The sequence below is a fragment of the Lissotriton helveticus genome, chromosome 7, assembly GCF_964261635.1.
Source record: "Lissotriton helveticus chromosome 7, aLisHel1.1, whole genome shotgun sequence".
In the NCBI taxonomy this organism is placed as follows: domain Eukaryota; kingdom Metazoa; phylum Chordata; class Amphibia; order Caudata; family Salamandridae; genus Lissotriton; species Lissotriton helveticus.
In genome coordinates this window covers 740827818-740841905 of record NC_136068.1, presented here as the reverse complement: position 1 = coordinate 740841905, position 14088 = coordinate 740827818, and the positions used below count along the sequence as shown (strand labels likewise).

General features: G+C 50.1%; 1 protein-coding gene across 2 annotated transcripts in view; it reads left to right on the top strand.

The window, feature by feature from the left end:
* GNPDA1 (glucosamine-6-phosphate deaminase 1) overlaps positions 1 to 14088 on the top strand; it is a 75754-nt gene that overhangs the window by 28761 nt on the left and 32905 nt on the right. For both annotated transcript variants that reach the window (XM_078653070.1, XM_078653069.1), the window contains exon 6: positions 966 to 1140. In XM_078653070.1, coding sequence (XP_078509196.1) covers positions 966 to 1140 — 175 coding nt within the window. The remainder of the gene's footprint in view (positions 1 to 965; positions 1141 to 14088) is intronic.

The window sequence follows — 14088 nt, the reverse complement described above, 5'->3', positions numbered from 1 at the left end:
AAACCAGGAAACCTTGCCTCAAACTCAGCTTTCAGTTAACCTCATTGACTGGTCTTTGGCAACTATTTTTTTCACTTTGCCTCCTTTTCGTTTTACATCACATAAGAGCACCTTGAAATACATTGGTTCGAGCTTGTGGAGCACAAACACAAACAAATATAATGTTTCTCCATCTATATTAACACTTGAGGCCACTTACAGTGGGTAAAACAGAACTCCCTTTCCTCTTGGTTCAGTAGTAGCGTCGTCAGCCGGGCCGTGGGGCCAAGAATGTTTCGAAGCTCATGATTAGAGTCACTTCTTATCGCTGTCATTCAATGGCATGATATAATATAATGTACTAAACTGAAAATGCATTGCAATGATCACGTTATAAATGAATACATTGTTTTGAATTTTGAGGAATCTTTATCATATATGTACTGGACTCTATAGGCTAAGAAACAGCAGACCCCTGACCCAATTTCCTCCTTGCCATTCAACGATTACACAAGGTTCTTAAATGAAAAATGTGTCGTAATGTTTTCATTTTTATAATAAAATATTAGCGGAATCCCCAAGCCCTACCTCGTTGCAGTGGTCCGGTTCGCTCGCTGCGCCTGCTCATTATGTGCATTATGAGGGCTCTTCTGACAAAATTTGCCAGGGCTGCTTTTAATGGTAAAAAGTGTAATCTTCCACTTTGGAATTCAATGCTCTTCAGCTATAAAACAGAAAAGCCTTTTTCAGAGTTTCAGGATTTATTGGAAAGGTAAGTTTTGTACTGCAGCTAAAATATGGCCTTTTCCCATTTATAACGTTTCATGATTTGTGGGTCTCTTTTGTCTGTCTGTAATTTGACGAAATGGCCACACCCAGTTCACGTTATGAGTGGTGCTTTGGATAGGAAGGGTGTTTTTGTAATGTCTTTTTTTCTGCTCTCATACCAGACAAGTGATTTCCCTGTCTTGTTTGTTTGACGTCAGGTTATGATCCTCATCACTGGAGCACATAAAGCTTTTGCTTTGTACAAAGCCATTGAAGACGGTGTCAACCACATGTGGACTGTGTCTGCCTTTCAGCAGCATCCGTCCACGGTCTTTGTGTGCGATGAGGACGCTACTCTGGAGCTCAGAGTGAAAACAGTTAAATACTTCAAAGGTAGGGCTACCTTGTGTGCCTTGAATAAAAATATGTTGCCTGTAGCTTTCAGCATGATTACAGAGGTAAATATACCATGTATAACAAACATGACAATTGGTGTGTGTTCTCACTGTTGGACGCTGCAAGCGCCAACTAAATTCTGTACGCTCTTGCTTGAAATTTGACGGCATAGCCATTAAATAAAGCAATATAACTATAACTCTCTTCCTCCCCTTTCGGCCCCTGGGTTCAGCATTTCATCTTCAAAATCATGACTCCTATAAAATGCTTGACAGTCTGCTCATGGATTTTAAAACTATTTTTATTGTTGCAATTAACATATACACACAGTCAACAATTACAGTAGAATTGTGATCGAACCAATAACAAGTTCATACATTCTTCCTTTCCCCACCTTCCCAAACTTTATTTCCTGGGGTTAATTTACTTCTCGCAAACCTGATCAAATCTATCTCAAGCGACTTATTTATTGGATCGCAGCGGTTATGTGACCCACATAGTAAGGCACCCATTCATACACAAGTCCATGCCTGTGATCCACTGTCTTTTTATGGGCAGTTATTGTTTACCCCAATACCTGCCGATATCTCTTTTCGCTAACATGAAGCCTAGATTACAGAACAGTAGATGTGCATGTGTGACATCCACCGTGCACAGTATTCCCAGAATGCGGTATTGCAGGCTGTCTTTAATGGTAACCCCCAGGACTACCTTTAGCTCCCCCTTAATGCCTGCCCAGTAGTTGGCCACCCCAGGGCAGTCCCATAGAGTATGCAGGATGGTGTCTCTGTCCACCTTGCATTGTAAGCAAAAAAGGGTCTGCTGCCCTGCCCGTCCTATGTAGTCTACTCCTATTAAAGTAGATTCTATGTAGGATTTTAATTGAACTAATCCCAATTTAAGATTGAAAAGCCACTTCTCAGGGGTGCGTACAGGCGCCTCCCAGTTCACATATTCAGTAGGCCCCCGGTCTCTCTCCCAAGCCCCTCAAAGGCTCCCCAGGGTGTCTGGTTTATTATTCACTATGGTGCGATAGATTTAAGATAACACCCATATGCCTATTTCTTCACTGAGGCCCTGATTGAAGCCCAATCCAAGTTTTCCTCCAGCAGGGCATGCCGCAGTTGCACATACTTATAGTGTTGTGTGGGATCCAGTTTGTATTCACTTTGTAGAGCGTCAAATGATTTCAGCCTCACCTCAGCTAGGACATCCCCCATGGTAAACACCCGATAGGTCCAACCTGTGGAATCCCACCACCCTCCCCACCTCTGGCAGTGTGTGCCCCTTCCACAGTGGCATGCGCCCAGTCACTCGGCCATATCACCCCAAACGTCTATTGGCCTTGTCCCATGCCACCAATATGGCCTGGGTGGGATGCAACAGAAGACGCCTACTCCTGTGATTGTCATACAAACAATGCAGATATGAGTAGTCTTCCATAACAGATCTCTCTAGTCTGGATGCTGGATCCAATGTTGGGGCAAACCCTAATTTGGAGTTACATAAGGCATCCGGTAGTGTAATGCCACCGTTGTACATGGACCGTGTAGTGGCTTGTAGGGCTGTTTGTGTGGAGGGGGCGGGGGGGTCCAGTAAGAGAGTTTGTGTCATTTTGGACTTGAGGATGCAAACGAGGGGTTCTGCATGGCATAAATCAATTTAGGGAGTGTGACCATCTTAAAGATGGTAGCCATTTCCAGCAGTGAGAGTTGCAATCGTCTCCAACTATACGCGTCCATCCACTTCTAGCTTTCTGTCCAGAACGTGCATTTTATCCAGCATTATTTCGATGCCCAGGTAGCGAAACCCATCCCTCCGCACCTCCAAAGTACAATAGGAGTTTTCTCGACAACTCACAAGGGCCTACAGCATATAATCTAGATTTCTCCCAAGTTTATCCAGTTCCCTGAGTACCTTTCAAATGTTTGGAACACCGCCAGGACTGTAGGGATAGAGAACTGTTGGTCCAAGAGGTACAACAAGATATCGTCTGTTTAAAGTGAATTTTTTCCCCCTGACCCATTACCTCAGGAAACGCTGTCAGGTATGATCTGACCCAGCAGGCCAAGGGCTTTATACACAGTGCAAAAAGAAGGGGATAAAGCAGGCACACCTGCCTAGTCCCATGGCCTAAGGGAAAGGGGGCTGTCAGAAACTCATTGTCAACTGCAGCTGTGGGCATTTTATAGAGTAGCGGGCCCCATTTACAGAAATTGGGGCCAAATCCAAAGGCCCGTAGTGTTTGGTGAAGGTAGACCCCCTTTTCTGAATCGTTTTGGCCACTATAGGAGTGGCAGGGTATGCTCAGACATGAGTCCCTTGCTCACTGCACCATCAGGATTCAAGCAAGCCGGGCCGAAGACGGCTGCAATGGCAGAAACCGGTCCCCGGAAGCTTGTTTCCTTTCCAGTAAAGAATTGGCTTGGTAGTTTGGTCTGCCCTGTTCCCATGATGCACTGGGCCAGGGTTAGACTAATTTGCATATAGCCAGGTTCTGAGCTGGGATGGTGTAGTGAGCTAAAAAACGGTGATGGATCAAGCCCTGATCTTTTGACTGGGTATAAGTGTTCGGTTTAACTCAGATGCTCTGTCCATCACCACCCCCTTTTCTGAATCGCAACCACGTTTACACAACCCATCCAGAGAATAGCCCATTCGCACCAGACCCGGACCAGTAACATATATACGGTGAAGGATCTTAAGTTGGACAAAGCGAAGACGGGCAGGAATAGCGACCTCCTTGGGTGACGACAACGCGGATTGCCAGTCTTCCTCATCTAATTCCAATCCATCCTCAGTCCATACTGCTCTGAGACGCACAAGTAGATCAGTCCGATTATTGATAAATTTTTTATAAATCAATGAGATCGTGCTGTCAGGGACATAACCGTCTAATATACGGTCTTCGAGAGGAGAGGACTCTGGAACGTCAGTGCCTGCGGCGAAAACCGACAGCAAGGCATGGCGCACCTGCACGTATCTGAAAAATTCCTTGTCTCCGAGCTCATATTCCGTCCTCAGCGCCTCAAAGGTTTTAACATTTCCCTTAGTCCAGAGGTCACCCACTCTGCTGATACCAATCATGTCCCATTTCTCAAAACCTTTCGTTCTCCATAAATAACCCAAACGTTCAGAGTCTTACAACGGAGCCGCACGAGTCAATCTATCACCCCACCCCAAAGCCGCATTTGCATCTCGCCAAACTCGCACAGCAATCTTAGTGGGCCCAGTTAACGTCCTGCAAATCCCCTTTGAGTAAAGCGTCCTACTATAATTCCCGCCCAGTAAAAGGTGTTTATCCATCTCGAAAGCTGGTGAAGGACCCGGTGCATAGGTGGCATGGTTAATCGCACTCAATTGAGAGGCCCAGTAGTAACGCTTAATGTCTGGGAAAGCGTGCCCCCATCGTACAAAGGGAGTGTAAGCTTGGGGAGAGCAATACGCGCGTGTCCGTCCCAAAACAAACGTCGCTGTAGGCTCTCCACCTCCCGAAAAAACCCGGAGGGAATAGGGTCAAAGGAGTTTTGGAGTGCGTACAAAAATCTCGGCAGCGACATCATCTTAAAAAGAGCAGCACGCCCGAGCGGCGACAACGGTAACCGACGCCAGCGCGAGACATCAAGTTTCAGCCGCTGGAGTGGGGGAAGCAGGTTGCGCTCGTAGCGAACCACAGGATCCAGGGAGATATAAGTCCCCAAATACTTAAACCCTGACTCGGTGACTTGGATCGGGAATCTGCGAGGCAGCGTGGGAAGCCTTCCTGCTAACACATAGACACAGGATTTCGTCCAATTAATAACAAGACCTGAGTTCTTCCCGAATGAAGTTAAAACGTCAAAAAGCACATTCAGGCATTTCTGGGGGGATGTGAGGTACAAAAGGATGTCATCCGCATAAAGCGAAATACAATCCTCGAAGTCAGGAGTACACCTAATGCCCCTTATCGAGGGCTCCCAGCGGAGCCATGCGGCCAGCGGTTCGAGCGCGAGGGCAAAAAGCAAGGGAGACAACGGGCAGCCCTGCCGAGTGCCCCGTCCGAGAGTAAAAATGCCAGATACCTTCCCATTAACCACCACCTGAGGCAGAGGCTTCTCATAAAGAAGTTTAACCCATGCAATGAAAATAAGGCCAAAAGTAAATTTGGCGAGAGCCGCCCAGAGATAAGGCCATTCGATAGTATCAAAAGCCATAGTGGCATCCAAGGAAGCCAAAATGGCCGGCTCAGAGAGGGTCCCGGCTCTTGCGAGAACTCCATGAAGCCGCCGAAGATTAAGGGCAGTATTGCGATGCGGGATAAAACCGGATTGATCCGGATGGATCAAATCACAGATCACCTTAACCAAACGGTTAGCTAACAATTTGGCTAAAATTTTGGGTTCGGCGTTTAAAAGGGAGATGGGCCTATAAGAGGCACAACGGTCGCGCGGCTTACCTTCCTTGTGTATTACCACGATAGAGGCCAGCCGCTGATCTGCGGGGAGGGAACCAGATTTCAGCGCCTCAAGGAACATATCCCTCAGATAGGGCGCCATTTTGTCAGGCCGCAGTTTGTACAATTCAATAGGCAAGCCATTGGGGCCCAGAGCCTTTCCAGAACGAAGGGAGCGGATGGCAATCGCTATTTCATCTGTCGTAAGCGATGCGTCCATAAAATCCCTATCAACGTCAGAGAGACAGGGCAATGCAATGTCCCGCAATAACAACTGGGAATCCTCCTCGTCCCTATCACAAACTGAAGAATACACAGTACGGAAATGATCCACAAAACAGCCGGGTCATTCACACACACTCCATCCGACCTTTCAATCACAGGAACTACACGATTCGCTCTTTCCTTCTTATCAAGCCATGCAAGAAATTTACCAGCCTTGTCACCCACATCATACAGCCTACCCTGTTGCTCTCTGTCCATTACTTTGGCAGCGTCGGTCACCAGGGCTTTATAATCAGATTGTTTTAAGCTGAGGGAGTGGAGTTTAGCACGGGTGACACCCGCCTCGAGGTCACTCTCAATGACAGTTATGTCAGCTTCAATGCGCACCAGTTCCTCACATTTGGCCTTCTTGGCACCAGCAATTAACGACAAAGAATGTCCACGTATAACAGTCTTGAAAGCCTCCCACAATGACACAGATAAAGAAACAGATCCCACATTATCAAGGAAGTAATGATCCATAGATTTTATCAGCTCTGAGCGGACCTTAGGATTCCGGAGATACCAGGGGTTGATGGGAGCAACCCTGCCCTCACAGCACGCCCCAGTTTCCACACAGAGCCACAAGGGGAATGATCTGAGATGCCCCTGGGAAGGTGTTGGATTTCCCTGATAGAGGAGGATTGAGCCGCTGGCATTAGGAAATAATCAAGCCTGGAGAGGCTTCCGTGGGCTCCTGAATGGAAGGTATATTGTAACTGCACAGGATGCATCAACCTCCAACTATCCACCAGCCCGAAAGTTTCCAAAAACCCACTCATCCATAACTGAGATCTAGTCAAATCTCTGGGAGGGTAGCGGTCCGAGGAGCCAGAGACGACAGAGTTAAAGTCCCCACCCAGGATTAAAAGACCTTCAGGAAGCCCTAGAACAACCCGTTCAATATCAGCAAAGGTGGAAGTCTGCAGGCCAAGGGGGACATAGATCGTGAGTATGGAGAGCGTCTTCCCCTCCCATCTACCAGTGAGCGCAGCGTAGCACCCCCTATCATCAAGTATTACGTCATCAATCTCAAAGGGGAGGGAAGACTGGACCAGAATACCCACCCCCCCTAGAGCCAGAAGTAAATCCGGAATGAGCAACCAAGCGATAGCCTCGTCTATTCATGGCTTGACAAGCGTTACCAATTAGGTGTGTCTCTTGCAGAAGGACAAAATCAGGAGAATGACGTCTCAAAAACTGCAGCACAATCCCTCGTTTTATCCTGTCCCCCAACCCGTTGACATTCCAAGACAGCAGTCTCAACTCACTACCCCCCATTCCCGAAGAGACTGTAGAGCACACCCCACAAAGAACACATCCATCGAAGCAATAAGGAATACAATACGTTGCCATGCGAAAGAGAACAAACGAACAAACACCCCCTCCACCCCCCAACTGGAACCCGTTACAACTCCTCCCCCCCCCCCCCCCTGCACTCCTGCGTGAGACTCAATAGCCACCCCAACTTGCAGTGTGCCTGTCGCCCAGTCATTAAACTAATCTAAACAAAGAAACCCAGGAGGAGGAAAGAGTCCCGATTTACCCCCCCCGCCACCCCGGGCCAAGATAGAACAGGACATAAGAAGACCCAAATATTAGACTCAGCTGAAATACGAATAAAAAGTTCAGACATCGGGAACCACAGTGTCGCTCTTGTTCCGGCAAACCACCCTCGGCACCACCAGGGTGTTCGGATCGATCATCCTTTTTAGGCAAAGAGTCAAGCCAGTCACCGACACTCTCCGGGCGGTCAATGAAAAATGTCCGATCCTCATACTCGATCCGAAATCTAGTTGGGAACAGCATGGCGTACTTAAGGCCCAAGTCACGTAGCCGCCGCTTCACACCCTGAAAACCCATTCTCTGCCTTTGAACCAACTGAGTAAAATCCGGGTAGAAGTGAACGGATGTATTCTCGAACTTCACCGGACCGCCCACCCGAGAGGCTTGCAGGATAGCGTCTCTATCACGAAAGTGAAAAAGTTTTGCAATGATAGGTCTCGGTGGGGCACCCAGTTTCGGTTTTCCACCCGGAACTCGATGGGCTCGCTCAACGGCGAAGAATTTGCTGAGCCCAGAGGGGGCGAGATGATTTAAGACAAGATCTTCCACCAGGAGATCGATCGAAGAATGTTCATGGTTTTCAGGGACTCCAATAATGCGTACATTATTACGCTATGCCCTATTTTCAAAATCCTCAAGCCATTGTGCCATCAAGTCGTTCGAGGAACGTAGGTTGCCGACTTCAGTCTGTATGTCGTGTGGAAAATGACAATGTATATGTACATGTTCATTTGTGTTCACCACAGCCACTGTTGAAAGTAAAGCGAACATCACGAAGCAGTGGCCACGCCATCTTGTCCCTTTTAGTCCCCATCACGAACGTAGGTGGCAGCCATTTTGTGTGTCATGACCTCTCTGCCCACTGCCAATAGCCTGCGCGTCTCTCCCCCTCACTGCCCAGCCTCGCAAGCATTCCCCCGCGCCCCGACTGCCCCCGCTCTCTCATGCACGGGTCATAAGACCTCTCCTTCTGCGCGACTCTGCCCCTGGGAATCGCACCCCGCGCCTGACCAACACCTCCCTTCCTTTCACGAATACCTCTCCTTTGATGACCCCTTCCTCCCTGCCCGATTGTCCAGCCTCATCCCAGGCCATCACCTAGCCCGGCAGATGCAGTTTATTGCCCCCTACAGTAGGACCTCGCCTCACATCAAAGGAGCGGTGATTAATCAATACCCTCACACCTCCAGATCCGACCGATCACCCACTTTCCCGTTCCCAGCGGAACGTCCAGCTGCGCGACAACCACCACATGCTGAGATTGGGGTGGGAACTCTACTGTAGATGTATGTGGGAACGGGCTTGGACCGGGAATTCCGGGGATGCCTTTCCGTACTTCAAAGTGTCTTTATTGCAATAAGGAATGTTTGTGCATCATAAACCTGTGTATAAAAGACGGAGCCTCAGAGAAACTTGTTAGAGCACCTCTTGAAGACCTTGTGTGCGTGTCCGAAATGACAGGCTCTCCTCATGAGAAATAAAAATCTGTTCTTGCCTTCCCGCGCCCTTCTCTTTATTTGGTAACTGACCAAAATGGGAACTAAGAGGCGTCTTGTGCCAGCAGCCTGGGCATCGGTTGTAATTTGGGCTGTTTTTCCTCAGTCGGAGACGTCGGTAGTTAGGCTGGAGGTCTTCAAATCTAAGGACTTGACCCTCATTAGTTTTCGCCAGGTCCGCTCTAATCAAAGTGACGTCGACAGCCACTGTGTCGATCTTCGAGGCAAGGGCCTCGTATTGCTGACCCATCGAAGCCTTCATGCCGGCGATGGCACTCATGACATCCTGTAGGGAGGGTTCAGGAGAAGCGGCAGATTCAGCCCCAGGATCGTCAGGAGTACGGCCGGTACTACCGGGGGATCCCTTAGGATGGGTGTAACGATCCATAACATTGGTTTGAATCTGTCCCCCTCGGAGAGGCGTCTTAGTCATGCGCTTCTCTGGGTCAGGTCTGGTGGCCATATTGAAAAGGGTGCCCCGAAGGGGCCTGCGAGACCTGGTGAAAATGGCCGTTTATGGCGAGGCCAAAAGTCAGCAAAAGTGAGATACAGTGGGATAGGTGCCGGAAAAATTGAAGGCAAAATGCTCACAGACGTAACACGTTGCAGAGGGGCGAAGCCAGGCCGGATCAAGGGTAGATCGGAGCCGTTCTCCAATCGAACGAGGCCCGGAGTAGGAAAGCGAAACCGAAAGTTAAGATGAGGCCGTCTGGGGGAACCCCCTTCGGCCGATGTTATTCAACTACTCCACGGCTTGCTGGCTAAGAGAGCCCCCGGGCACGTCCTGGGGCAGGCCGCAAAAGTTGAAGTCGATGTAGCAGTGGTTCCTGACGTCCAAATGAAATTCTCGAAAAAGTTTTTAGATCAGCCAAAGCGCGTCTTCAAACGCCCATCTCCGAAATCAGGATAGTTGCGAAGGGCGGCGAGGGTCCCGGGAGCTCTGTGCTCACGCGACGATCTTGGATGATCGCGAAGCTCCACCTCCCTGTTGTACTTTTTAGACAACTTTGTCTCCCTGTCTGCAATCTTTCTCCAGTTCTACTTGCCAAGCACCTTTCCCCTGCGCTATTAGATTTTGAGCTTTATCTCTAAGGACTGTTTTATGTGCCACCCAGAGTGTCACTGGAGAGGCGACCCTACAGACGAAATACAGGTTGGATGCCATCCTCAACTCATTTGACTAATGTCATACCCTGCAACTCCCAGGCGCTAAGTCTCCAGCCCTTCCTAGCTCACCCATCCCGTCTCCTCACTTCCAAGGTGAGCCTGAGGGGCGAGTGATTGTATATTTCCTGGGCTAGATATTCGGTTTCTTCAATCTCTACTGCTTCGGTGCTGGTACAAACACATAATCTATTTGGGAAAAAGGATTCATTTGCTCCAGAGAAGTAGGAATTCTGCCTGTCTTGGGGGTGCTTCAGTCTCCACAGGTTTGTCAAACCCAGGGTGAGGGTGGACTGACCTTAATCATTAGCCTGGTGTGGTGCAAATTGGGGGCCGGTGACCTGTCCCTACCCTATCCAGGACGTCATTAAGATCTGCCCACTATGATGTGCCTTGTAGCTGTAGATTACAGAAGTACGGGGCCTATCACTACTGTGGCTGTAATCTGGACGGGGCATAGACATTCAGGATCACTATGAACTGATGATCTATGGGTACCCTGGGCCCCAACTTAGCATCCCGCTGTATCCTCCCATTTCTGGGTCAACTTAAACGGGGGATTTTTTCTCATTAAAATCGCCACCCCTCTGAAAGGCCTGACCAAGCCCGTATGAGCGATCAAAACAAATGGACCCGCTGGACACACTGACAGTGCATGCCCAGGAGACTCCTCTCCTGGAGCAGCACCAAGTCTGGCACCTGTCTGCGGATAAACTGGGCCACCACCCCTCGTTTCATTTTATTAACAAGACCATTAACGTCCCAGGAAAGGGTTCACTGTGGGGCTTGGCCTTCATTAAGTTTCGTCCATTGGCCAGTCTGCAACATGGGAACTGATAGTATCTCGATTATGCGTATCCTTTTAATCTACTGTGCTTTCGTCAGTGTTACTATAACATGGAGCAAATTTCCACAACCGGTCCCTTCTCCCCACATTTCCTGCTTGTGAGTTCTGAACCAACCACATCCCCAACTTCTAAAAGGTCTGTCGCCCACCTGGTGCCCCCTCACCCCAAGTGTTCAAACAAAACCAATGACTCCCCCCCCCCCCCCCCCCCCCAAGTCCCACACAGGGTGCAGTGAACTAAGAAAAACCCTTATGCGAGGGGGATGGCTCTCAGATCCCCTGCTTAGTAAAGGATACTGATTGTGCTATAGCACTCCGCCTTGGTTCGTTTAGATTGTTGCTGAGGTACTGTTGGACCTGGCCCTTTTGAAGGGTTCACCCCGAAACTTTTTGCTTTTTCCTAGCCTGTTTCTGGAACCTGGGTTGGTGATTTTAGGCCTCTGCGCACTTTTTCACTGTGGTACAGTGTAAAGTGCGTGTGCTCTCTGTGTATGTGTGGTGAGTGACCTGCCCTCCCATAGGAATGAATGGGGAATATGTATGCCCATGGTAGTTCCTGATGTGTGGGGAGTGCAGGGTCGAGTTTGATATGTGTGAACTCGTGATATTGAATGCTGTGTAATGGTGTATGCGGCATGGTTGTGTCTAGTCTAGAAGTGCCACTTTTAGAAGTTGGCATATTTGTGTAGTGAGTCTGCTGTCACGTGATTGACTGGTGAGCCTGGCCCAGGAATGCCTGGGCCTGCTTGTGGATTGACTGTCTGGTTTGAGTGTGACAGGGGCTGCAGAGCCCCCAGGAGGTTGTCTGAGTCAGCCCGTGGATGAAAGGCAGCATCTGCTGCCAGGGAAGTGGGAGGAGATAGCACCTGATAGTGAAGGGCTGTGCCTGCCTGACCATAATGCTGGCTCCACCTCCCCGCTGGGCGACTTTCACCTCTGTCCCTGACACTGAAAGGAGTTCCCTATAACCAGTTCTAGCTGGTTCTCACACTGCCTGCACAAAGACTTCAAAGACTTTTCTGTGTATAAGAAGGGGCTGTGTCCCCTTCCAAAATGTTCTTGTTTTTGGACTTGAATCTGCCAGGGGAGTGCTGCTGCTTGGGCTCAGGGGAATCCCTGGGCCCTGCCCAGCCCCTGGACACCTGATGGACTTTCCTGGACTCTTGGGGGACCCCTCTGCCTTGCTTGGGCTGAGGGGGGGGACTTTGCTTTGCCCCCTGGGAATCCCTGGGACCTTTGGCAGCATGGAGAAGCCTATTTTTAGCCTAAAGCGCCTGGAAGCGCTTTGTTTGCTGATCTAGCGCTAGGAGCGCTGTGGATGGTCCTTTAGCGCTTGGGAGCGCTTTATGGGCGAGTGCCGGTGCCCACCCGGCACCTTTATTTAATTATTTTTATAGATGGGTGCCACCCCATTTATTTCATTGCCTAACGGGTGCTCACCCCGTTTCTACTTTTATTTTGGATTTCGAGGGTGCCCACCCCTCGTTTCGCCACTTTGAATCACCGCCGCGGCCGGGCCGAAAACAGGAAGTCAGGCGGCATTGCGCCTGACTCTGGGCGGGACTTCCGGTTTGGAAAAGGAAGTCCCGCCGGCCGCCGAGCACTGATTGGGTGCCCGTCCGAGGAGAAGAGGCGGAGAAGAAGAAGCATGGCGGCTGTTCGTCGGGGATCCCATGTGCTGGAGGGAGCCCCGGGAAGGGAGGCAGCCGGGAACCTCACCGGCTGCAGAACCTGCGGCGTGAGCGGTGCTGCGGGGCTCCCATGCGGAGAGGAGAGCCCCGCGGTGGCACCAGAGAAGAGCGGCTGAAAGTGCAGGCGGGGCTCCGATAGAAGAGGAGAGCCCCGCGCTGCTTGATAGAGTCCCCGCAGACCAGCGTCCCCCACGGGCAGTCCGGTGAGTGGAGCTGCCAGGTAGAGAGGGGGGCGCGAGAGCGAGGCACAGCGTAGGAGTCCCTGGCTATAGCGGGGCTCCCACGCGCAGAGGGGACACTTGTTTGATGCTGTAAGGAGAGGGGGGGCGTCGGGACACATTGCCGGTGTCCGCCCCCCCCCCCAGTGGCGCGATCTGTGCTCCACGGCCATAGTGTGTTCAGAGTCCCCAGTGGGGGACTCCAACGACGAGGGCCTGAGTGGTTGTGAGCCCGTGAGGCTCAAGGCAGCATTTCCTTGATTGAGAGCCAGAGAGGCTCCCTGCCCATATTTTGGTTGTAGAGCCAGATAGGCTCTGGGGAGCATTTGGCCATTTCGAGCCCAGAGGGCTCCATGGGGCATATTTGTTTAAGAGCCTGTGTGGCTCCAACGTTTGGGGCATGTGATGCCCAGAGCCTGTGTGGCTCCAGCGTTTGGCCATTTTTAGTTAGAGGGGGTGCCGGGGCACATTGCCGGTGCCCGCCCCCTCCTGCCTGCGAGGAATTTGTTTTTAGAGCCTGTGTGGCTCCCACAGTGGGTGCAGTTTGTGCCCAAGGGTCAGTGAGGACCCTGTCACAGTTTCTTTGATAACCCCCAGCTGCCCAGCAATTAGTGGGCAGCTGCACCGTTTAGGCGCTTGGGATTGTCCACAGGTGCCCAGCAAGTAGTGGGCACCTGCCACGTTTAGGCCCCTGACATTGGGACACAGGGCGTCCTAGCCCCAACAAGGCCAGTTGGCCTAGGGACTGCCACAGGTGGTGGCTTATGTAGGTTTTGCGCAATTGTGTGGTTTTTCCTTGCACCTCTGAATGTTTTAGGCATCATGTGTCTTTGCGCTATTGAGTTGTGTCTTTCTTTCCCTGCGCTGCACCTCTGAAGGTTTTAGGCGTCATGTGTCTCCTAGCGCTGCACCTCTGAATGTGTTTGTGATGCATCATGTGCTTTGTTCTTAACACCGCTGAATGTGTAGGTTTATGCATCATGTGTTTCCCTTTACTACTCCTCTGAATGTATATTTATGCATCATGGGTAATGTGTTCTTTCCTAGACCCCTAAATGCTGTGTGATACTTAGGTGGTTGTTCTTTTTAGTACAGGTGGTCCTAGTGAGGTCCTGGTCCCCTGCGTGACATTCTCCTAAGGTGGTTAGGGTTGCGTAGGTGGTACTTACCTGTTCCCAGTAGTAACTGGATGTGATTTATAACTGTTATTTTGTTTTATATCTTATTTTCTATGATCTACAAAGTACTATTTCTAAATGTGTTGATT